Source organism: Peromyscus maniculatus, chromosome 19 (assembly GCF_049852395.1).
Source record: "Peromyscus maniculatus bairdii isolate BWxNUB_F1_BW_parent chromosome 19, HU_Pman_BW_mat_3.1, whole genome shotgun sequence".
NCBI lineage: Eukaryota > Metazoa > Chordata > Mammalia > Rodentia > Cricetidae > Peromyscus > Peromyscus maniculatus.
The window spans coordinates 35,085,104-35,107,921 of record NC_134870.1 but is presented as its reverse complement, the minus strand read 5'-3'; the positions used below and the strand labels follow the sequence as shown (position 1 = coordinate 35,107,921).

At 41.4% G+C, this 22,818-nt stretch overlaps 1 protein-coding gene across 4 annotated transcripts in view; it reads left to right on the top strand.

Moving 5' to 3' along the window:
* Jakmip2 (janus kinase and microtubule interacting protein 2) overlaps nt 1–22,818 on the top strand; it is a 147,923-nt gene that overhangs the window by 109,585 nt on the left and 15,520 nt on the right. For 2 of the 4 annotated variants that reach the window (XM_042263727.2, XM_006977681.4), the window contains exons 8-19: nt 55–111; nt 1,029–1,148; nt 2,464–2,592; nt 4,634–4,717; nt 5,422–5,484; nt 8,837–8,935; nt 9,858–9,956; nt 10,784–10,837; nt 11,638–11,703; nt 16,362–16,430; nt 18,925–19,002; nt 20,858–21,061. In XM_042263727.2, the coding sequence (XP_042119661.2) occupies nt 55–111; nt 1,029–1,148; nt 2,464–2,592; nt 4,634–4,717; nt 5,422–5,484; nt 8,837–8,935; nt 9,858–9,956; nt 10,784–10,837; nt 11,638–11,703; nt 16,362–16,430; nt 18,925–19,002; nt 20,858–21,061 (1,122 nt within the window). The remainder of the gene's footprint in view (nt 1–54; nt 112–1,028; nt 1,149–2,463; nt 2,593–4,633; nt 4,718–5,421; nt 5,485–8,836; nt 8,936–9,857; nt 9,957–10,783; nt 10,838–11,637; nt 11,704–16,361; nt 16,431–18,924; nt 19,003–20,857; nt 21,062–22,818) is intronic. The other 2 variants (XM_042263729.2, XM_015996438.3) reach the window with 1 other exon arrangement.

The following is a 22,818-nucleotide window of genomic DNA, read 5'->3' as shown; positions in this document are numbered from 1 at the left end:
TATCAGGAGACGTTCAGCTACTTTCGATCTGAAAAGTCCTTGTCTGTTTTCTAGGATCGAGAAAAACTCATCCGCAGGAGAAAGCACAGAAGAAGCTCAAAGCCAATCAAGGTAAGGAGGAAACTTTTATGGAGCATTTGCCACAAAGAGCCAGGACGGGGAGTCCTGCCAAGGAACCTTCTTGCAAAGATGTGATAAATCAGATGCTCTTGAACTGCCACAAACCATGAGCACTACTTGTTTTTTTTTTTTTTTTCTCCTTTATTTTATTTTGAGCACTACTTGTTTAAAAAAAAAAATCTCTTGACGTTTCTCAGTCTGAAAATGGCTGTGCTGTTGTGTCCTAACCTGAAAGGCTATGACTTCCTCTAATAGGAAAGCCAGTTGGTTTAGTGTTAGTAGGTCTTTCTGACAAGTGGGTGGGTTATATTCAAAGAACGTGTAAGAGACATACATGATCGATATCTTCCATTGAATCATATTAGTTTCTGATATCTGTCCTATAACTGATTAATGAGTTTATTAAATGATTAAATTATCATCATTTGGGAAGTGTTATTGATAATGACATTCAGTCCACCATTATTTTTATAGCCCCTTAAAAGTGCACCACATCTCATTGTTTTGATTTCTGTGTTTGCTTTTTACCATGTATGTCACTTGGTTTCGATGTGGGATTGGAGGACTAGAGTTACAACCCCATGACCTCCTTTACAAGGAAGCCCTTAATTTTCAAAGCCCCTTAGGCCAAACTAAAGATGCATCGACTCATCATGACATAGAAGGTACTGTGAACATATTATGATGACTGTAGAAGACAGCCAAATGTTCATACATTTCCTTTGAGTATGTCAGAAGTGGGAAAAAAAACACGGAGAAGAGATGGATCGGCATTGTGTTCCTACCTAGTGTTTGTATTTCACCAAAGAACCATTAGAGACCCCGTGATCTCCTTGCTCACCTGTATCTGACATTTTTCACCAGTTTGGGTCATACTATTAGTAAGTTTATACTTTCTCTCCACTTAGAGGCCTGTTTTGGATCCATTCATTGGCTATGATGAGGACTCCATGGATTCAGAAACATCATCCATGGCCTCCTTTAGAACAGATCGGACACCTGCCACTCCCGATGATGACTTAGATGAAGTAAGCTTTTTCTTTCTTCTGGTCCTGTATAACATTGTCATGAAATCTTCCCTCTACGGAGAAGGAAAAACACATAGTGATCTTGTAACAGTGACCAACCTTGAGATCACGATCCACTTTCATAACTCTGGGAAGTAAGCATCACATATACCATGGAATCTCTCTGGAGACCTCTCAAACCTTCGGTGTAGTTCTATAATTTTATTACTCATCTCAAAATAAAAGTGACTTCCCAAAAATCTTCATCTGTGGAAAGTGTGAAAGGCAGAGCAAGCCCATGAGGCTTCTAGATTCAGTCTAAAGCAGCGTTAAAGTAAACTTTGTCTTCTGTGGTCCACCTTCATCAGAATGATCCAGGGGCTTCAGCTACACTGAACATAGCTACTAAGTCAGGGTTAGGGAAGTGAAACCTGTCAGTCCACACTGTTTTTTATAAGCAGGGTTTCATGTAATGCTAGCTGCCCCAAGCCCTTTAAACAGCTAAAGGTAAGCATAAACTTCTGATCCTCCTGCCTATACCTGCCAAGTTCTGAAATTTCAGGTGATCACAACTCCTCCGTACATATGTATAAATCCTCCACATATACATAATATATAGCTCCTCTTTCTCTCTCTCTCTCTCTCTCTCTCTCTATGTATATATATATATATATATATACACACATATATACACTCATATATATATACATACACACACACACACACACATATATATATATATATATATATATATATATATATATATATACTTATATTTATATGATGCTGGGGAGTGAATCAGTGCTTTGTGCATGCTAGACAAGCATTTTAACAACTAAATTCCATCCCCAGTTCCTCATTCCGTATTTTTTACCAAATTCTCTGGTGATGATTGAATTATGCCCCAAATCTAAGTTCTGAGACTGAGCTTTATGATTTATTAGGGATGAATTATAACCACAAACTAATGATTTATTTATGTATCTGAATGCATGGGAAGAAATAAGAGTAAAGCTTTAAGTATCTGCCTGAAATTTAGATCCAAACTTTGGGTATGACTTCTAAAATTGGGAATTATTTGAGGCCAAATGGGAAGTAATCATTAATGTAAAAATAAATAATTGTTTTCTCCATTAAAACAATGTCTTACATGTTTTTCCAGCATCTACATTGAACATATTCTAATTCACATTCTTACTGACAATTCAGAATTAAAAATAAAATAAAATAAATTATAACTTCTTTACAAGAGTGGGCAAATGTCACTTTTCACACAGAACACAGGACATGAACACAACATAATTACTTTTGGACTTTTTGCATTTCAAACCCCCAGAGTCTAGCTGCTGAAGAATCTGAGCTACGATTTCGACAATTAACAAAAGAATATCAAGCCCTCCAAAGAGCATATGCCCTCCTGCAGGAGCAGACTGGAGGCATCATAGACGCTGAAAGAGAAGCCAAGGTGAGTCTGGACATGCATGAGGGCCTGGAATTAGCTTGCAGAAGTTGCATTCCAAATCATCAAGGACATTAAGATGTCAGCAGCACAGCTGTGCCCTTTCATCATCTGAGGCTTTTGAACTGTTTTCTATTTAATTCTAACAAACTGCAGATCTAAACACATAAGAACCAGTACAGATCAATGCTTTTGTTCCTTTAAAGATAGTTGGGTGTGTGTTTCTTATTTTTACTCCTTGAAAACTTACATTTTCTAGCCCATACTGGATTTTGATGATCCATTTTTTAAGTTCCTTGCTTAAAAATAGTAATTACTTTATTTTTCAAAAGTAATGATTAAGCCACATTCTCTTCTTAATTAACAAGTGCAGAACATTGCATTTACAACTCACTAAGAATTTCACAGATAATGTTTGAATGAACCTTTGTGTCAGATCCCTAAGGTAGATGTTTTTATAAGAGAATTTAAGACCCAGAAAGATCAATGGACTTGCCCAAGGTCACACAGCTAGTATGTGGTAAAGCTTGGATTACTGCTCAAATATTGACTCTAATTTCTTTCTAGAACATCATAATTGTTACTTATAAGCCTTTCTCCAAAAGAAGGAAGGACAGAGGAGAGAAAGAAAGAAGGGAAGGGAGGGAGGGAGGGAGGAAGGGAGGGAGAGAGAAAGGAAGGAAGGAAGGAAGGAAGGAAGGAAGGAAGGAAGGAAGGAAGGAAGGAAGGAAGGAAGGAAGGAAGGAAGGAAGGAAATTATTGGTGAAATTATTAAGGCCACTCCATGTAGTTAAAAAGAAGGTTTATTTTGTGGGGTAACTTACAAGTGAAGGGATAGGTAACAAGGTATGGGAAAGGTATAGCCCAGTCCCGCGGTGTTCTCTGGAGAACTCTGCTCGGTCTACCTTCAGCGTCCTGGGTCCAGGAACCAAGAGAGCCAGCGCATCCGAGATCTCGGGTCTTCAGAGTCCTCCCTTGGCCCCGCCATGTAGGCGTGACCGTTACCGAAGCCTCAGTGGGGGTTGGAACTTCCAGATCAAAGTTGGAATGGCTACCCACTACAGGAAATTATTTATTCATTCATTCAGTCGAAGCTAAATTACTTACCTGGCATCCTGATTCGGGGACCTCAACCCAGCCCTTAAGCTGCAGAGTCAGAACCACCTAAAGAGCCTGCCTTACGGACTTTGGCAAGGGACAAGAAGGAGCATGTCTCTGTCGTGCTGGTGCCCCACTTTTCTCTTTGAAGGGACCACAACATGCTGGGAGGGGCCACAGCAACTACCTGTAGTCATTTAGAAGGTAGACAGGTACTACAAGTCACACACACACACACACACACACACACACACACACACACACATACACACACACACACACACACACACACAGGGGTAAATGTTAAAGAGTAAACTTTGATTTGAACAGACAGGCAAGCCATCTTCAGAAAGAGATGTTCTCTTATGCTCATGTATTTTCCTCAATACTATTATATTTGAGGTTTTTCACTGTCAGTATTTGCTAGCCCTTCATACTGCATAGGATACTATATAATATGTATATATATATGTATGTATGTATGTATATATATATATATAATGAATGGTAAAATTAAATTAAATGTTTTTAATTTAGATTTAGGTATCAGAGCACAAAGTTGGCTCTGAAAGAAACAATGAAACTTAAAGAGGCAAATAAGACTTATTTCTCCCTCAGAAAGGGCGTTCCTTTAAATAGAGAGAGCAGCAGTGAGTTGCCATCAAGGGTTTGGCAAATAGCAATGTCACCTCAGGTCAGAGGTGAAATCTAGGTGGAGTCTGCAGTGTGACAGTCCTTTAAATGGCTGGCTAGAGAGCGTGACTGTTGGTGTGATAACAAATGAGACCACGGGAAGTTTATTCAAGACTCTAGATCCTCTCTGATCCTGAAGGCAACTTCGACTACTTTTGTTCTTGAAGACCCTTCCCCTACACAAATGACTTTGCTGAGCACTAGGAATGGCCATGGCCATGTTACTCACTGAACTCTGGGATTTTGCTCTCACCAGGCACAAGAGCAGCTCCAAGCAGAGGTGCAGAGATACAAGGCCAAAATCGAAGATCTGGAGGCGACACTAGCTCAGAAAGGGCAGGTAGGTGCCCGGTTGCTAGCTTTTCTGCAGATGCAGCTGGTTCAGGCTGACTCTCCTCTGTCTGGCTCACCCCGTGCATGGGCCACACCCGGGACATGGCTTGGCTCACCACAGTGACCTTTCTCAGACTGTGTCAGAATGTAAACTATTGCTGCCCCTGGTGTTATTCTCCCCGAGTGCAAATCCAGCCACAGCGGTGAGTGAAGTTGGGCAAGAGAGAGGCCCGAGCGAGGAAGGGGTGCTCAGTGGGACAAGGCCTAGGAGCTGTCACACACGGCTAGGGCAGTGCTCTCCCCCCCCTCCCCACCAGCTGCATTCTTTGCCTCTGTGCTCCATATATGGTTCTGCATTTTAATGTTTTCCATCCATATGTATCGAGCCTGTGTGCATTCTGACCTGTTTCACTTTTTTGCCTGTGTGGTCACTTCTGAGTCCCCAGAAGGCTGGTCCTGGATTATTCAGACTGGAAAAGATAGAGCTAGTAAGTGACAATGAACAAGGGTTAATTTGTCCTGGCGACTTCGGCCCCCAGAATCCTTGAAAAACTAGCTGGTGAGGGTGGGTGTCATTTACCGGAACCAGTTAACTCTTGTGCAGGCAAACTGGGTGGAAAGAGCATGGCTCTGGCCGACTGGTTTGAGGACACATACTCTCTTTCCGTGGCACTCTGAAATGCTGACTGCGCGATATTCTTTGTCAAACAGGATTCACACTGGGTAGAAGATAAACAACTTTTCATTAGGAGAAACCAGGAGCTTTTAGAAAAGGTATGTTGGGCGCACCACCCTAGTGGGGCAGAGGAGGAAATGAGGATCCAGGAGCAGCAGGGGTGCTCTCAGGAGTGGCACAGGGGACCAGGGAAGGGGAGGCTTTCCCACCACCGCTCTGTCCTCTGCTGCGTGCTCAGCTGCATCCCATCACCGCCATCACCATCAGCTAAGTGGCACCCGTGCATGGCTGCAGACCTGTGAGGACGTGATCCCTGTGCCCCGCCGATTTGTTAACCATATGTATGTGCTGTAGATACGCTATGTGTGTGTGTGTATATATATATATGTGCGTGCACATACACGCACATGAGCATCTCCTGTGTGGTTGTTCACCTGCCCTCCCCCTAAAAAAGGCAATCTCACCACACATGTTGTTTTGCGTAAGAAAGTGACAGAATATATCTGTGCTCCGACTGTCACAGACTATATTCTCACTTTTAGATCTATTTGCTAAGCTTGGCTGTTTCTTTTACTTTTTAAAGGAAGGGATTGGTTTGTTTTTTAAAAGCATCCAAAACAACAACAACAAAAAAAAAAACACCATGTCCAGGAAACTGGTCAGCAAGCTATAATATGCTTCCAACCAATAGATATAATTAACCACAGGCTTTTGATCTGAGGCAACTTAACATCATAGAACATTTCAAGGTTAAAGGTTCAAGGTTCCTTCAGGGCATTCTTTCTACAGTCGAATGAAAGATTTAAAACATAATAATCTTGTACTTGACAGAAACAGAATTTAAAGCTTTTGAATATGCAAAAATTTTTTGTTGGTCAATTCAAAATTATGTAGAAATTATTTTAGCATTATTCTCCCCAGTCTTTTCTATCATTGGTAACTGGTGCAAATTGACCACTATTCCATGTCAAAGTGGGAGGGAAAAACTGTCCTCTTACCTCTAGTTTGGCAAGGATAGTGCATCCTGTCTTTCTCCAGATTTGGCAGGACTGAAGTATGAAGGTGGCTGGTACCCAAAATTCAGACCTTAAGGCTTCTATAGAGAAATGCAGTTAGGTGAGCATGGTAGCACAAGCAGCTACTCAAGCACCTGAGGCAGGAGGATCAGAACTTGAAGGTCTCCTAAGACTATACCATTTCAAAAAAATGGAAAAGAGGATTCAGTTGTAGAGCACTTGCCTGGCATGCCTAAAGCTCTGTGTTCAATCCCTGTTAGAAAACAAATAAAAAGTTAAACAGAAACACAGGAGAGACAAGAGAAAAAGTCAGCCCTATCAATGAATTAAAATCTGTAAACAACTGTTCTAATTGTATCAGTAGCCACCAGATCCAGTGATCTCCCCCAATACCCCATCACAGATCCAGTGATAAGATTCTAAGAAGGATAATCTCCTCTATAACCTGAGCCAATTCATAAAAATAAAACCTGAAATTTCATTAGACTACAGATGTTTATGATGAGGTGCTGGAGAGATGGCTCAGCAGTTAAGAGCACTGGCTGTTCTTCCAGAGGACCAGAGTTCAATTCTAGCATCTACAGCAAGTGGCTAACAGTGCTTGCAACTCCAGTTCCAATGGATACAATACCCTCTTCTGGCCTCCTGGGGTACTCACAGCCATATTTGTGCGCGCGCACACACACACACACACACACACACACACACACACACACACACACACAGACAGATGGAGGGAGAGATGGAGAGAGAAAAAAAGAGAGACAGAGACACACACAGAGAGACAGAAAGACAGAGAGAGGTTGACAAGATGAATGGCGAAAAACAAAAAAACCCTTTTTGATCATATTAATAAATGTCACATGTCACATTTTTATGTCTCATCATTGCTCTGCTGCTCTTGTTCTACTAATCTCAGAGATGTCCCACGATGTGTTGTTATAATCTTTTATCATGCAATTGATTCCAGGATGTTTTTGTTTTCTGATTTCCTTTAGTCTCATGATTTTTTTTTTTTTTGTCAAAGGGAAATATTCGGGCTATGTCTTCTAAATCAAAAACAGAAACACACAAACACAGAAAACAGAAAAAACGCAAGCTAAATATTTTATTTTCAGTTATATGTTTTGGAAAATAAGATCCAACTCTACAATTAAAGCCCCTGTGTTTCTGTTCTACATTTAAACTTTTAAACTGTCGTGTGTATAATGATTCCTTCATAGATAATGACAAAGAAAGCAGTACACGAAGACTACCAGTTTCCTGAAAATCCACAGGGGTCTTAGACATGATCCCTGCCTGAGGGGAAGGCACATTGGTGCACATCTGACTTAACTCCTTGTCTCATGTTTCATCAGGTCGTACAGGATGCCTTTGAGAAAGTCATACAGGACAATAGTGTGGTGCTGTGTAACTATAGTCCCGACCACAACACTAAGGCAGAAAGATCACTGGAGGCCAGGAGTCTGGAGCCAGCCTGATCCACATAGAGAGACCCTGTCTTAGAAAACCAACCAGTCAGTAGCAAATAAAAAACAACAGCCAACAGGCCCACAGGACAACAGAGAAAGAGGTGCCATTTCTGAGTCGTTGGACTAGCAGAGGTTCATACAGAATTCAGAGCTTAGCATTCAGGGAAGAGAATGATTTCCTCTGTAATAAAAATGATAGAGGAGTGTTTTCCAGGTAGATGAGGACAGAGAAAGCTCCTGGAATCACAGGGTTGATTGGGATTACTAGGGGTGTGTGTGTGTGTGTGTGTGTGTGTGTGCGCGCGCGCGCGCATGTTCACATATGCCTGTGCAGAGATGACACTGATAACATTTAATACTGAATGATCAAGTGGTGAGCAGCTTTCTAAGGTTTGGAATTCCATATTATGGAGTTTCACATCACTCTATTCAGCAATTGACATTTTGTATGTATGAGCAGTTTCAAGCAATTACTATGTATTTCACAATTCCTACAAATGTATACAGCAAATCTTATCACCATACAGAAGGTTGTTTGAGGAGATGGGCACGACTTGATTAGATTGTAGCTATAAACTTCTCTAATTGTAAGCTGTAAATTAATGGTCATATTATTCCTGTGACAACTGGAATCTTCAGAGATAAGCGTGTCAATTGCCATCATAAACATCCTTAAATCTGTTCCCAGCACACTGTGTCTGACCTGTATGGGATATATGTCTCAAATTCACTGTTTACAGAAGCTCTAACCCTCATGCTCAGAGAAAGGTTCTTCCTGACATTTGTCTCTGTGCCTCCCCAAATTAGCTGAAAGATGGCTACAAGGAAAGCCAAGCCTACCTTAAGCACATCTCCTTGGGGATTGTTGTCACGGTCCAGAGCAAACCCTACCCACTGAGTGGATGAAGGCTCTCCATGCTTGCCTTGCTGTGCTCACCTAACCCCAGGGTTTACTTTACCAGATAGAGAAACAGGAAGCAGAGAATCACCGTCTACAGCAGGAACTACAAGACGCCAGAGACCAGAACGAGCTGCTGGAGTTTCGCAACCTAGAACTAGAAGTAAGAAAATGCTGATGTTAATGATGTCAGGATCATGACATGCGCAGAGTGTGTTAGGGCCCGGGGCCTGAATTAGGCATTCAGGGTCATCTTCTCAATGGGACCTCAGAGTTAGCTCAGGAATTTCTAGCTGTGACAACTGAGACTAAATACCTTAAAAATGTTACCTACATCATGTGACTGGTAATGATTAATCAAGAGGAAGCTTGGAACTGTCCTGACAGGGACTGTGCTCTCCCAACAGCTGGGTGACTGGTTTTAGGAAATACCTAGATTAATCAGGCCAATCTTGGGGTGATTGTTTTGGAGGATTTGTTTTTTTTTTTTTTTTAAACAAAACACGTATCATGCCACACTTTCATTGTATTCTACAAAATCTGACTGAGGCTCTAGGGGATGAGAAGTTCCTGTTTGAATTTTCTGTTATTTTCTTAGTGATATTTGTCTTGAGTTTATTTCAGATTAGGTCTGGAGGTAAAGTTAGTAATCAGTGTGCTCCAGGAGAGAAGGGCGAATGATCCCTGCAACCTACATATCTTGCTCATGAAGAATGAGAGGACCCAATCAATGTACAGAGACTATTTGCCACCATAACCCTTCAGAGCCAGCCCACCCTAGGATAACTGAAGGGAATAAAATATTCATACTGTTTAAATTGCGTCTCCACTTTCCACATTTTCCTGAACAAGAATCTTCAAGGATGGATGACACCGTCCATAATTTTCTCCCATATTTTCAGCTGACGGACTGCTTAATTCCTTACTACTCATTTAAGCATGTACATCTTGAGGTTTTTGTTTTTTCTTTTTCTTTTTTTGGCCAAATGACACATTGATAAACTGCTAAAACAGTATAAAGAGACAACTGGGTTAGTGTTTAATCAGTTAACTGCTTCTTTTCTCCTCTTATGTTTTTTTTCAAGGAGAGAGAGAGGAGATCCCCTCCATTTAATCTACAAATTCACCCCTTCTCAGATGGTGTGAGTGCTCTGCAGATCTACTGCATGAAGGAAGGTGTCAAGGTAGGCAGACATTGGAGTGTGTGTGTGTGTGTGTGTGTGTGTGCAGATAGATGTTAGGAAAACGGGGGACTGGAAAAGGAATGGCTGCTTATGGCCACTCTGTATACCAGTCCCTAGATAGCAGGACAGAAATAGTCACACATCTGTTGGAAGGTCAATAGGACATAAAATAAATAATTATTGGACAGAGGTATAAAAGGTAAAGGCAAAAAAAGAAAGGCGGGTCATTTAGATCAGAGTAACATAAAGAATGCTGTAGGATCAAATGTGCGTTAAAATAAATGGTACTAACTACCTCAGGAAAAGATAAATAAACTATGTGCTTCAAGAAACGTATTTCAAGATGGCTATATAGAACGCATCATCTGAGTCCCTTTATTGTGGCTTCCTAGATGCTACAGAATTCATTGTCATGGGATTTTTGAGTGAGATGAGACTTCTGAAGTCATCCAGTTCTTGTTGCTTTTGATGGATTTAATTGAAGGAGGATTTTAGCCCTTTAGGAGGGGCTTAGGCTTTATAACACGGTGCTTACTAGATCAAATGTGACTCTTTCTTTAGCGCTTAGTGGAACGCATTTTACATATTAAGGTTGAGATGATGTGGTTCTGTTCCCCACAAAATAGATTGCCTAGCAGTCCTCATGAGGACTTACCCCTTGAGGTACAGCTGGGGTGCCTCCTGCTGTTTCTGGTGGGTCCCGTTACCTTCTGCATGGCTCCTCCTGCTTCCACTCTGAGCTAGCTGCTGCCCAGTGTATCTGCTTTCGGCACCCTTCTCTCTGCCACGTCTGTATCTGACTCCAACACGTCTCCTTGCTTTTACAGGATGTCAACATCCCTGACCTCATAAAGCAGCTTGATATCCTGGGTGATAACGGGGTAAGTGGTGCCCGGATGACGTGTGACAAAGGTGTGGACTGGCCTGAACAGAGTTGAGAAATACCAGGCAGTGGGCCAAGTATATTAGACAGCAGCAAGTCAGACAGCATATCTCCCTAAGTGTGTACCTCCCCACAGAGAATTGCACATGCCGAAGCAGCCACAGGCATGACGGGAAGGTAGCTGCAGAAAGGAGGCGTGGTAGAGGGCTTTTCATAGGAAGGGTTCAGGTTGGAATGCAGATCGCATCTGCAGTGATTAGAGCTAATTACCGTCTGACTGCTGCTCACAGGCATCCAGCGTAAAATTAATCAGCCAGGCGGTCGGAAAGACTGCTCAACACTAGAGTCGTTGGCAGCCCTATAAAATGAAGCAGGAGGTTGTGTTCTTTCTTTCCTTTTAACAGCTCCCTCTGAGCGGGGCCAAGGACTATTAATTCGGGGCAGCACCACTCCTAGCAGCATAAGGGGAATGGCAACACCTAGTCTATGGAGCAATGTACAAGGAAAATGGCGCCATGTTCCCCTTGAAAAGGAGAACCAGTGAAATCTCGTCAGAACTGCTGTGAGGAGACAGCTCCTCCTTTATTCTGGGATTCTTAGCATGACTGCTAATGAAGTGTGCGTACAGTCAGTCACACAAAGCAGTAGACTTCACACGGGATTCTTTGGGGGGGATTATCAGGAGCCAGAATGTGCAGCGGCTACTTGCACACGTGCTGTGTTCACGGCACACATGTTTCCCATGGTGCAAACGTCATGAGCGTTCTCACCTGATTGTCTTTCTTTTGTCTTTCACAGAACTTAAGGAATGAAGAACAGGTGGCCATAATTCAGGCCAGCACTGTGCTGTCCCTGGCAGAGAAGGTAATGAATGAAGCTGGCATTTCTGGTCCTCCAGTGTCGAGCTTGGTGTCTGGAAGTAGAAGAGTGAAACACCAGCCCCGTGCACCCAATTTTGCATTATTGAATGTGTAATAAATGTGATTCGACCCAGGGGAGTGAGAACAGACAGAAGTCTATCTAACCACTTTGGGATGGATGGATGTTTTTTTACATTAAGGTCACTTGCAAAATATATCGTTTATCGAAATGGAGAACCTTTTCAGTTCAGAAGCCAGTAAGAAGGGTTTTGTTGAGAACTGGCGAGACTAGATTTGTTCTAGTCTCAGGCTGTCCCTTCAGTGTGGGTGTGTGAGCACACCTAGTGTTCCCCATAGGTTCTGTGAGCTGGTCCTGACGGACTGCAGCCTCAGCCCCAAAGCCCAACAATATTATACTGACCTCTTGTGTCTAAACCTGGTAAATGACCTGACAGAAGAGAACCAACACAGGGAAGCCAGATTCCTGATTGCATCCAAGTCTATGAATCCATACAGGTGTGGTGGTACACACTTTTAAGTCAGGGCACTTTGGAAACAGAGGTGAGTTCAAAGCCACCCTGGTTTCACTATATAATAGTGAAAATCTGTCTCAAAAAAATGTTAATTAAAAAAAAAGAATCTGCACATAGCAGAGTCTTGTGCACATGTTTATGTAACATGAAAGTTTTTTCCTTTTTTTTTTTTTTTTTTTTTTTTTTTGGTTTTTTCGAGACAGGGTTTCTCTGAGTAGCTTTGTGCCTTTCCTAGAACTCACTTGGTAGCCCAGGCTGGCCTCGAACTCACAGAGATCCACCTGGCTCTGCCTCCCGAGTGCTGGGATTAAAGGCGTGCACCACCACCGCCCGGCATACATGAAAGTTTTATTGTATATATTCATTAAGATGCTGTCTTAATTCTGAATGGCATAGGAATGATGTTAAAAGTTATATGAAACCCTGAGCAATAATCAGCTCTTTTGAATTTGAAATGATCAAATTCTACAGGTCAAATAGCAATGTTCTAATTCCCAAAATAATAACAAAGATGAAGGGGAGGGAAAGAAAGAAGTGTTGTACAGAATTAAAAATACAAAATATTGACATGATCCATTTACTGATATCAATTTAAACAAACCAATTTTACCCATTTTTACTAAACGCATTTTTCTGATCACTTAGAAAATTTTAATATGGCCCAAGTATCAAATGATATAAGAAACGAATGTCAGTTCCACAAAATCTGAAAAAAGATATTTTGTTTATTTTGAGGTTTAGAAAGGCCTTCCTTATCTGTCTGAAATACGTATTGAGGTGCTTGCATTTGCTTGCTCTTTTAGCATCTGTTTCGCTAAGAATTTAGTTACAAGCCCAGTCACTTGTTCTTCCCTCCCCCCAGCATGTTAATAACATCACATTTTCCCTACAGAAGGTACAGAATTCAGAATTTGCCGAAAGGGTCCTTGGGATTCAAGCCTTGCCTGCTTATTTCTCCATCAACCCTCTCCTCCAACCTCTCTCTTTCTATATTGTCCCTCCCTCCTTGTTTTCCTCCTATCTCCTCCTTTTCTTTCTTGCCTGCTTCCTTCCCTCCATCTTTCCCTGTCTTCCTCCTTCTTTCTCCCCCTCCCTGCCCCTCTTCACCTTCCCTCCTTCCCTCTCCCTTCCCTCTCTGCACTCTGCTCTTCCTCCTCTCGTCATTTAGTCCTTTGCCCCCAAAGTCCTTACCAAGATGCATATGCCTTCCCTTTCCACCTTTGCTTGGCTGTCATAACCACTCTGCTTCCTCATATGCAGGGAAGCCTTCCTAGTACACCAGGCCCAGATAGCCTTTTGATGCTTCTACAGTGACTGTGTTTTGCTCCCTGGTTTTGACAATTGCATTTAAGTTGTCAAACTTCTGTTTTACGCCCCACCCGCCTATCTTAATTACTTACTGTTCTATTACTTTGATAAAACATTGTGACCAAGACAACTTACAAAAAAAAAAAAAAAGCATTTAATTGGGAGCTTGCTTGCAGTTTGAGAGGGTTAGTTCATGACCATCATGGTGGGCAGTGTAACAGCAAACAGGCAGGCATGGCTCCGGAGCAGTAGCTAAAAGCTTACATCCTGATTTTCAGGTAACAGGCAGAAGGTGAGACTGGACCTGGCTTGGGCTTTTGAAACTTCCAAGCCCATCCCCAGGCCTTCTCCAACAAGGCCACACCTTCTAATCCTTCCCAAACATTTTCACTAACTGGGGACCAAGCACTCAACCCTAGGAGCCTGGAGAGGAGGGGGTCATTGTTATTCAAACCACCACACTTCCTCTTAGACTCCAAACGCCAAAGGAGTGAATATGATCTTTGTCCCTCCTCTCTTTATTTCTCCTATTTTCACCTGAGCAGCTAGAGAAGAAATGATCAGTAAGTGCTTACTAAAGAAGTAAATGAATGAATCCATTGACACCCCAAGCACACTGTATCAGCCATTCTAGGTGTGTCTTTGATGACAATGGTCAGAATATCTTACTCAATTGAAGACATGAGAGGTGGCAGTCCTTTAATGCAGTGTAAAATTGCCTTGATTTGGGACTGCGAAGAAAACATAGACTGACTCTGTGAAAGGTGTAGACTAGGCCTCCCTAAAGAATAAGAACTAGGCTTGTATGCCTCATTAGATCCACGAGTCTCACCCTGGTCCCTGTGTGAGTGTGCTGCAGTCTGTTAAAGCACAGGGGACACTTTGTGGAATGCTTCTTTTGAACTGACCCTTTCTAACCACTGAATCTAGGTATCATTATCACATTTTCCAGAAGAAATCAGAAGCACAGAGAAGGTGGGTGCTCTGCCCAAGGTTGCACAGACGGTGATTGAGTTAGTTAGGACCCAGAGCCCATCTCTTTCATCTTTTCACCAGATGTTTGTGTAGCTCAAGAAACACCTAAGTAGGCTGTGCAGATCATCAAGGAGCTAAGTCATTGGATCTGTGGCAGTCTAGTACATGCCTTGCCTCGTGTCTTTCTTGCATGGCAGCATCTAGCTGAGCAAGCAATAGCTGTTAACACTGTGGTAGAAAGTGAGGGGCTGGGTGAATAAGACACACGTTTAACCTAGGAGCTTACAATATGTATTTTTTTTTTTTTTTTTTGCAAAGGTGCAGACCTTTGTAAATCAGCTTAGAGTCATCTTCTCCATTAGGGACTCCTTTGGTTTGATTCCCAGGTTATTCTAAATGTCCTCTTTGATCTTAAGACTATAAATCTAGTCAACAGTTGCTAATTGGGAGTATGATCTTCAGCCAAAGTGTATACCTAGACAAAATTCCAACAGTGGCGTCCTATGTGTCTTTATATAAAAAGGTAACTGCAGTGGTTTTGGGTGCAGTGGTTTTAGAACTGCATCACACACTGTATATACCATCATTGTGTCTCACATCTAGCTTACAGATACCACATGGTCCTTTTACAAATGGTAACTTACTTTAGCCACACAAATACAAGTAAGAGCCATCATGCAGGTCTGAAGCTCATAATGGAATACTTGAGGTTTGCAGTACCTGTAAATGCACAATCTGAAACAGAATCTATTTCTTAATAAAAAGGGGGAAACAGGAAGAGGTAGCCAAAATAATAATATGTACAAAACCATAGCTTTTGACTGAAATGTCCTTGAAGAAGTTGCCATATATATGGATAGAGACATGAGAGATTCACAGTTTTCCTGCCACAGCATGGTCTCAGGAGCTAAGGCGAGCTGGTCATGATGTCTCTCCAAAGGCTCTAGAATGTAGAATTGCTTGATGTGCCATACCATGTGTCCACACTGAAGAGAAATAAAATCTGACAGTGGGACACTTTAGTTCATTAAATATACAGCGACTGTCACCTCACACAAATTTATTTTTTTATTGATATTTACATCATTTGACATTGAAAATTTTGTGCCTCAGGGGACATCAGGTTGCCTTTCAAAGCCACATAGCAAAGAGAAGCTAAAACTGAATAGGAGCCGAGGAAGCTCCCTCCAGTACTCTCATAGTTATGCCCAATCGCCTCCCTAAGGTCTAAGCTGGCATCACCTTAATGGACACCATTCTGACCATTGGTTCTTTTAAGCTATGTATAGGGTATGCTCACATAAGAGGACCCAAAGACAGTGGGGTTATTAATACCACATCAAAATGGTGCATTCTGAGTATTAAGAAATACCTTCTCTTTGTGTGGATTGTTTAAAATGCCTTCACCTACAAGTGATTCTTTACCACATTACAGAAATCATTTTCATATATCCAGATTTTACTCTTACTCGTAATGCTCCCTCCACACCTCCAACCTTGAGCTATTGGGCAGGCTGTGCCTCGGAATTCCCTTCCCTCACTTGTCCTTTAGACTTCAGTTCCCAAAGAAATCCTCCCGTGGGTGCAACAGCTTTGCTACTCTTAGTCAGCAGTAAAGCCTTAGCAGCTGACATGTAGTAGACGTCAGAGGTCATTGGATGTGTGGAAGATGGCAGCATTTTGTTTAAACTCCAGGAGAAAAAAAAATGCATTAAGAGTTCTTATAAGGGTTCAATCAAAATCCAGAGACATAAGGGGAAAGACCAAGCCCTCCAGTGAACAGCCCACAGAATTCATGCCACGTCCAACAATCATGCCAAATGTTTCTATCTTCTTAACCCTTTAGTGGATCCAACAGATTGAAGGAGCAGAGGCTGCCCTGCACCAGAAAATGATGGAACTGGAAAGTGACATGGTAAGCATAAAGAGGAAAATATTATACCATAATGGAAAGTGAACATCACTTCTACCCTTTTTATCGGGCACCAGTGGAAGTTTGTAACTGCCCTATTGATCTGTGTACAGACTGTGGGACATATTTCTCAGAAGCAGCCGATGACTTTAAGCTCTAGTCTTCCCCCAAAGCATGCCATACATTGGCAACATTTATAAAACTAGCGTTGAAAGAACTTAAATTTTAGGTATTTTCTCTCAGGCTGAATATTTTTTCTGCTATGGATAATTACCAAGTTAAAAAAATTTACAGACTTGATGGGTATGTCCGGTTTTAAAAATCCACAAGCCTTTTCACATCCATTGGGATAACTACTGTCAAAAAACAAAGAGAAAGTGACAGTTGTTGGCAAAGAAGTGTAGAAGCTAGAACCCAGGGCACTACTGAGGTAAGAACTAGTACAAATATGGAAAACAGCATGGAGATTGCTTTTAAAATCCAATAAAACTATCCTATGACCCTGCAATACCAAAAAAAAAAAAAAAAAAAAAAAAAGGAAATTGGGTTGTGGCAGGTTACTGTACAGCTACTCTCATAAAGACATTATTCACAATATTGAATGTAGCCAAAGTACCTATTGCTAATTGAAGGGATGAACAAAGTACCATATGCACATGTGTTGGTTCAGCCTAAGATAACTGCTGGACACAGCATCTCTTTTGCCTGCAGCTCCCTCCTCATCCTCTTCCCAAACATCTCACTCTAGCTGTAGCCAACATCTCCAAACATGCATTCCTAGTGCCTAATGAAGGGTACAACGTAGATGAAGAGCGAGGACACGAGCTGTCACAAAACAACGAACACTGTCATTCCATGCATGTGAGCTAACGTCATGAAACTTATTGGAAAAGCAGGCACAGTATGGCTGTCAAGAATTGAGAGAAAGAAAGAAACACATAGAATTGTTAAAGGGGAGTAGTTTTTCTTTTGCAAAATTAACAAGTTACAAACATTGATGCCGTAAGAGTATGGATGTATTTCACACTACAAATATGTACTTTAATGACTTAAGTGTTCATTTTATTTCATGTGTATTTTAACATAATTTAAAATAACGTATCTCCAAACATAGGAATTAATAGGTTGTTAACTTACAGCATTATATATACTCTTATAACAAGATGTCATTTAAATGATCATTGTTAAAACAAATATAGTAGGTTTCTATCAAGTCATGAAACTCTTTGATAACAATAATTTGTATTTTATAGACCTTAACAGTTTTGGGGATCATAATATCTTGCACATAGTTCAGGCTTTACCAAGAAATTAAGATCTATAGTGAAAACCCATAAGAACTGTTTGTGTTCAAAGTGGCCATCAGAAGCCCCTTCAATACATGACTACTTATGCAGCAGTCAGCCTTTACAAGGTACTTTGGGCCGTGGGACCTAGCAATGGTCAGGAAAGCCCAAGCAGCTTTACTGCATACTCTCAGAAGTGAGCACAACTGGGTTTTTAACCTTCCAATCAGCTGGAAGAGTTCTTTACTCTTCACTTAAGCACCCAAAGAAATGATTGACTTGCACATGGGAATATGTTGCACCCAAAAACAAAGCTCTAACTAATAATGCCAAGATGGGCATGCAGTGAGAGATGTACAAGAACTGAGGACATGTGAATAAACTTCAGATTTATATCCCCCGGCTCACACAAGCTTTGCAACAGGGGCCAATAAATACTCATAAATGGCAGTGTGTGTGGAATCACCCTGGCTCCCTAAATGCCCTTCATCTTTGTGTTTATTAATTTGAATAAATTAAGTTTGTTTATTATGTAACATCCCTGTGTTAAATTTCATAACATTCTTAGAAAAACATACTAGAACAATACACAATACACAGCTGTCTTCTGTGCCCTTAGGGAACTGGTTCCAAGACTCCCTGGAAATAACAAAATCCACAGATGCCCAAGTTCTTTCTATGCCACAGCTTTGCATATAACCTATACACACCCTCTTATGTACCCTAAATCATCCCTAGATTGTGATTATGTATTATTACCATTTATAATGTAACTGCTTTATGAGTACTTATTATATTCCATGTTTCTAAGGGATGATGAAAGCAAATGCGATAGTCAACAGATGTTTCTCTCAAATATTTTCATTCCAAAGATACTGGAGTCTCTATGTGCAAAACCCGAAGAAACAGAAAGCCAAGTGTACTCACCCAGATAGATTTATTACTTAACAGCAACCATGTCAAAATCTGTCCTTAATTACCAACTCTCAGACTGGCTTCCTTGTTATGCCTTTTATGCTTCTTGCCATTGTTTTTCACATCCCCTGTGCAAGACTGTGAAGGCTAAACTAATTTTCTTCAAAGAGAACTACAGTTCTACAAATACTAGTGATTTGTGTACTAGAGAAAACATTCATCTGTATAGCTTTCATGTATCACTTTCTAATTAATGGAACTCGCTCTCAATTTGTCAGTGTTACTCTTTTTTATAGGAACAATTCTGCAAAATCAAAGGCTACCTGGAGGAAGAACTGGACTACAGGAAACAAGCTCTTGACCAGGCATATATGGTAGGTACCATCAGTGGCCAACACTCTGTTCATCACTCTGTACAACTGAGCTAAGATGTCCTGTCTAATTTGTCATTCTGTGCAGTTGAATACACACAGGATGCATGCAGTCATTAATTGCTGCTTCAGTTTTGGAACAGAAACCCCAAGATTGCTGCTGCTATATGATATTTTTATATTTTATGCCCAATTCTAATTCATTCTTAAATCAAATGTATATTTGTAGGTAATATTTAGATAAAGGTCATACTGAATGCCAGGGTAGATCCAAGAGGATTTTATTAAATCAAGTAACATCATTTGGGACTCTAACAGAGTAATAGAATAATAATGGATTTAAAATATGTTATGCGTATTTTAATTCATTTATTTTTAAAAATGACCATATAAATCACAGATAATCTAGTTATTCCTAACTTACATATGAGGAAAACAAGGCTTATAGAGCAAAACCTTTGCTCATGTTTGTAGAAGGGCAAGCTGTAATGTAGCTCTTACTCCAGAAACTGCAGCCTAATTTAGACCCATAATGCAGCCACCACAAGCGAGGCTATGGTTGTGAGTGGACTGTGCCTTTTTCTCCCCATAGACGATTGTGCTTATAGAGGCTCATGACCGATTCCTTCCTTCTACAAAATGCATACTACAAAATGGCTGGCATTGGACTGCAGCTCTTCTCTCCTTGTGCCCCATCCTCACTGGTTCATGGTCATGAACCAGAAGACAAAGAACAAATTAGCGGAATATTGCAAACCTTGCTCATAGAGGTTTTTATAATGCTCTTGTAACTCTGGGCGAAAGTGAAACTCTGAACCCCTGTTTGTGTCAAAGATAGTCTAGTCTGTTCTCTCCCAAATGGGTGAAAGATTCTGATATCGTTTAATGGGGAAGCAAGAGAAAGAGAATTGGTCACTGCTTAGAAAATAAAACACTAATTTGTTTTTCTCCATGCCTTATCCTTTTACCCTTGTCTCTCCTGCCTTGAGAAAGCAAAGTTAAGCTAGACGCTTGAAAGAAACTGTTGAGACCTCATTCAGAAAGCCATATTTAATTTTCAAACAATGAAATATGCTTGCTCCAGGAGCTGTAATAGAAAAGCATCTCCTGTCAGGACTTGGAAACTGACTTCTGTAAGAATTATGGGGAATAAGACTGTAGATTTAGGCAACTACATTTGACATGGGTCACACACACACACACACACACACACACACACACGCACACACCACACCACACCACACTGCCAGGGAAACTCCAATATTCTAGGCTATTTTTGAATCATATTTCCATTTTTTCTCAAGGGCAAAGAATGGAAACCATAAGATATCTTCAAGTACAGAGAATTGTCGTGTGAATAAGAGATGGTGTTTTATGTTTGAAATATCTCTCCAATTTCAAGTACTTTTTCCTACTTACATTTGTTGCTAATACTACAGCCACTGTGGCATATGATTTCAACCAGCTGCAGGGTTGTCAAGTAGGAAGGAGAATAAGCCCAATCTCAACTCCACGTGAAAAGGGAAGGGGGTGTGATGGTGCAGTTATAATGTAGTCATTATAACACAGGGACTCCTAAAAACAAGTGCCTAAATGAACAGGATCCCAAGAAAGAAAATGAATTTACTTACAAAGCGTTGTGTGGGTGGCATTTGTGGCATCGCACAAAGGGAATGTCCGGAGGAGAGCCAGGCAGGAGAGACTCAGAAACTCTAAGATCCCCTGAGACCAAGTTCCTGTCTCACCCATACACACACACACACACACACACACACACACACACACACACACACACACTCCCAGTACCACACCCGAGTGCTCGGTCCCGAAGTTAGACTTTTCTGATTCTATTTGCCAGAGAATCCAGGAACTAGAGGCTACCTTGTACAATGCTCTGCAGCAAGAGACTGTGATCAAGTTCGGTGAACTGTTAAGTGACAAACAGCAGGAGGAGCTGAGGACGGCTGTAGAAAAGTTACGGCGGCAAATGCTGAGGAAGAGCAGGGAGTACGACTGTCAGATCCTCCAGGAGAGGATGGAACTCTTACAGCAAGCCCACCAGGTGAGGACCAAGCCCCACATCCTCTGTCGGCCAAGCCTGAGCACGTGGGGCTTAGTAAAAAGCACTTGATGTAAGCACCGAGCAGCTCCAGAGATGGTTGGCGAGGGAAGCGAGTAACTCTTTCCCACTGTCACTCAATATAGGGTGAGAGGTTGATAATAAAACTTGGTCTGGAGAAAAATGGCGTTTCAGAGGGGCTGCATGTGCCTATCATTTTCTGGAACGACTTTGTCACAGGCTCCAAATCTATTGGAACCTGATTACTCACCTGTGTGAGCAAACAGGGTACTGGCTCAGCGTTACATGGTCCTGCCAATGACTGAGCCTGAGGCAGCCATCTGGAAAGAGGAAAGGGGAGCAGCGCCTGTCTCTTCACTCTCAGAACGAGCAGCAATAATAGCAAAGCCTGGAGGCTGCTGTGTGCTGCCTGGCGTTTGCTCAGTCAGGATCTGAAGGCTATGTTTGTGGCTGGAGCGGTGCTCAGTGGCTGCTTTTCAAAAGGACCCAGGTTCTATTTTCAACACTCACATGACGGCTCATAACTGTCTATAGTTCCAGTTCCAAGGGATCTGATGCCCCACTCTGACATCCTGAGACACCAGGTATGCACACGGCATATAGACATACATACAGGCAAATCACTCATACACATAAAAAGAAATTGTTAAGAATGTAAAGGTTATACTTGCATCATTTCACCTCATCTTCACAGAAGCTCTAAGAGGTAAGTGTTCTCATTATCTCAATTTTGGAAATAAAAGTATTCAAACAATTTATTCAAGATAGCAATTGGCAGAGAAAAATCACAGACCAGGTATGTTGTCCCCTGAGACCCCAGTACTAACCATTACACTGTTGTCATATCCATCTTAGGGCATTTGTGAACTTACATGATCCATCTAGAGTGGCAAGTCAAACAGTAGGCACCCCTGACCAACTTGCAGCCACAATTCTTTCTAATTCTTCATTTGTGTTATAACTTGACCAGTGAGCAGCAGTAGAGGCCTGTCCAAAGAGCAAATTCAAAAGAATTGTAGAATTCATATTGCCAGGGTATAGCATTTGGTACTCAGAACTGTGGCAATCTGATGGAATCTGAGGAGGTACAAAGCATGTGTTGAAGTTAAAGGAGTAGAAGAGGAATTGTGCTTATTTTCTGACACCAGGAAGAGCAAAACATGGAAACCCGGCAGCACAGAGAGAGGCAGTGGCTCCGTGTCCTCTAAGCCACGCTTAAGCTGTTTGTCCCAAAGATGACAGACACATGCATATTTCTGTCAGGAAGCCTTCAGGATTGCAAAGTTTGACCAGGGGAACGTCTTGGAAGCTCTTGACAATGGAGTATTTCATGGCCTTCTGTCTGCTTGCTTTTCTCTTCTACTGGCGGGGTAGAGGTGTCTTCTGGACAAATTCCTTACATGGCAAAAGCATCGAATCAGGTTTAACAAATTGAGAGCTTTGTCTTGTAGGTGCATATATGTTTGCTTTAACATGGACTGATAGTTATCTAAATTTGCTTATGATAAATATCCTGGCATCCCACTTTGAGTCTCTTTAATCTGTTAGCTAAGGTTCCTCTCTCTTGAAAGAACTCTACCTTTTATGTTACTTAGAATGAGTTGAGAGAGTTCCCTGGCATTTCCCTCTTTCTAACAAATGTTCACATTAAATGTACCTTTTATAATTATTTATTACTCTTCTCTTCCCTTTTCATCAGTAAAGTACTTAATAGTAGAGTTATTCCAGAAGGCATTGGC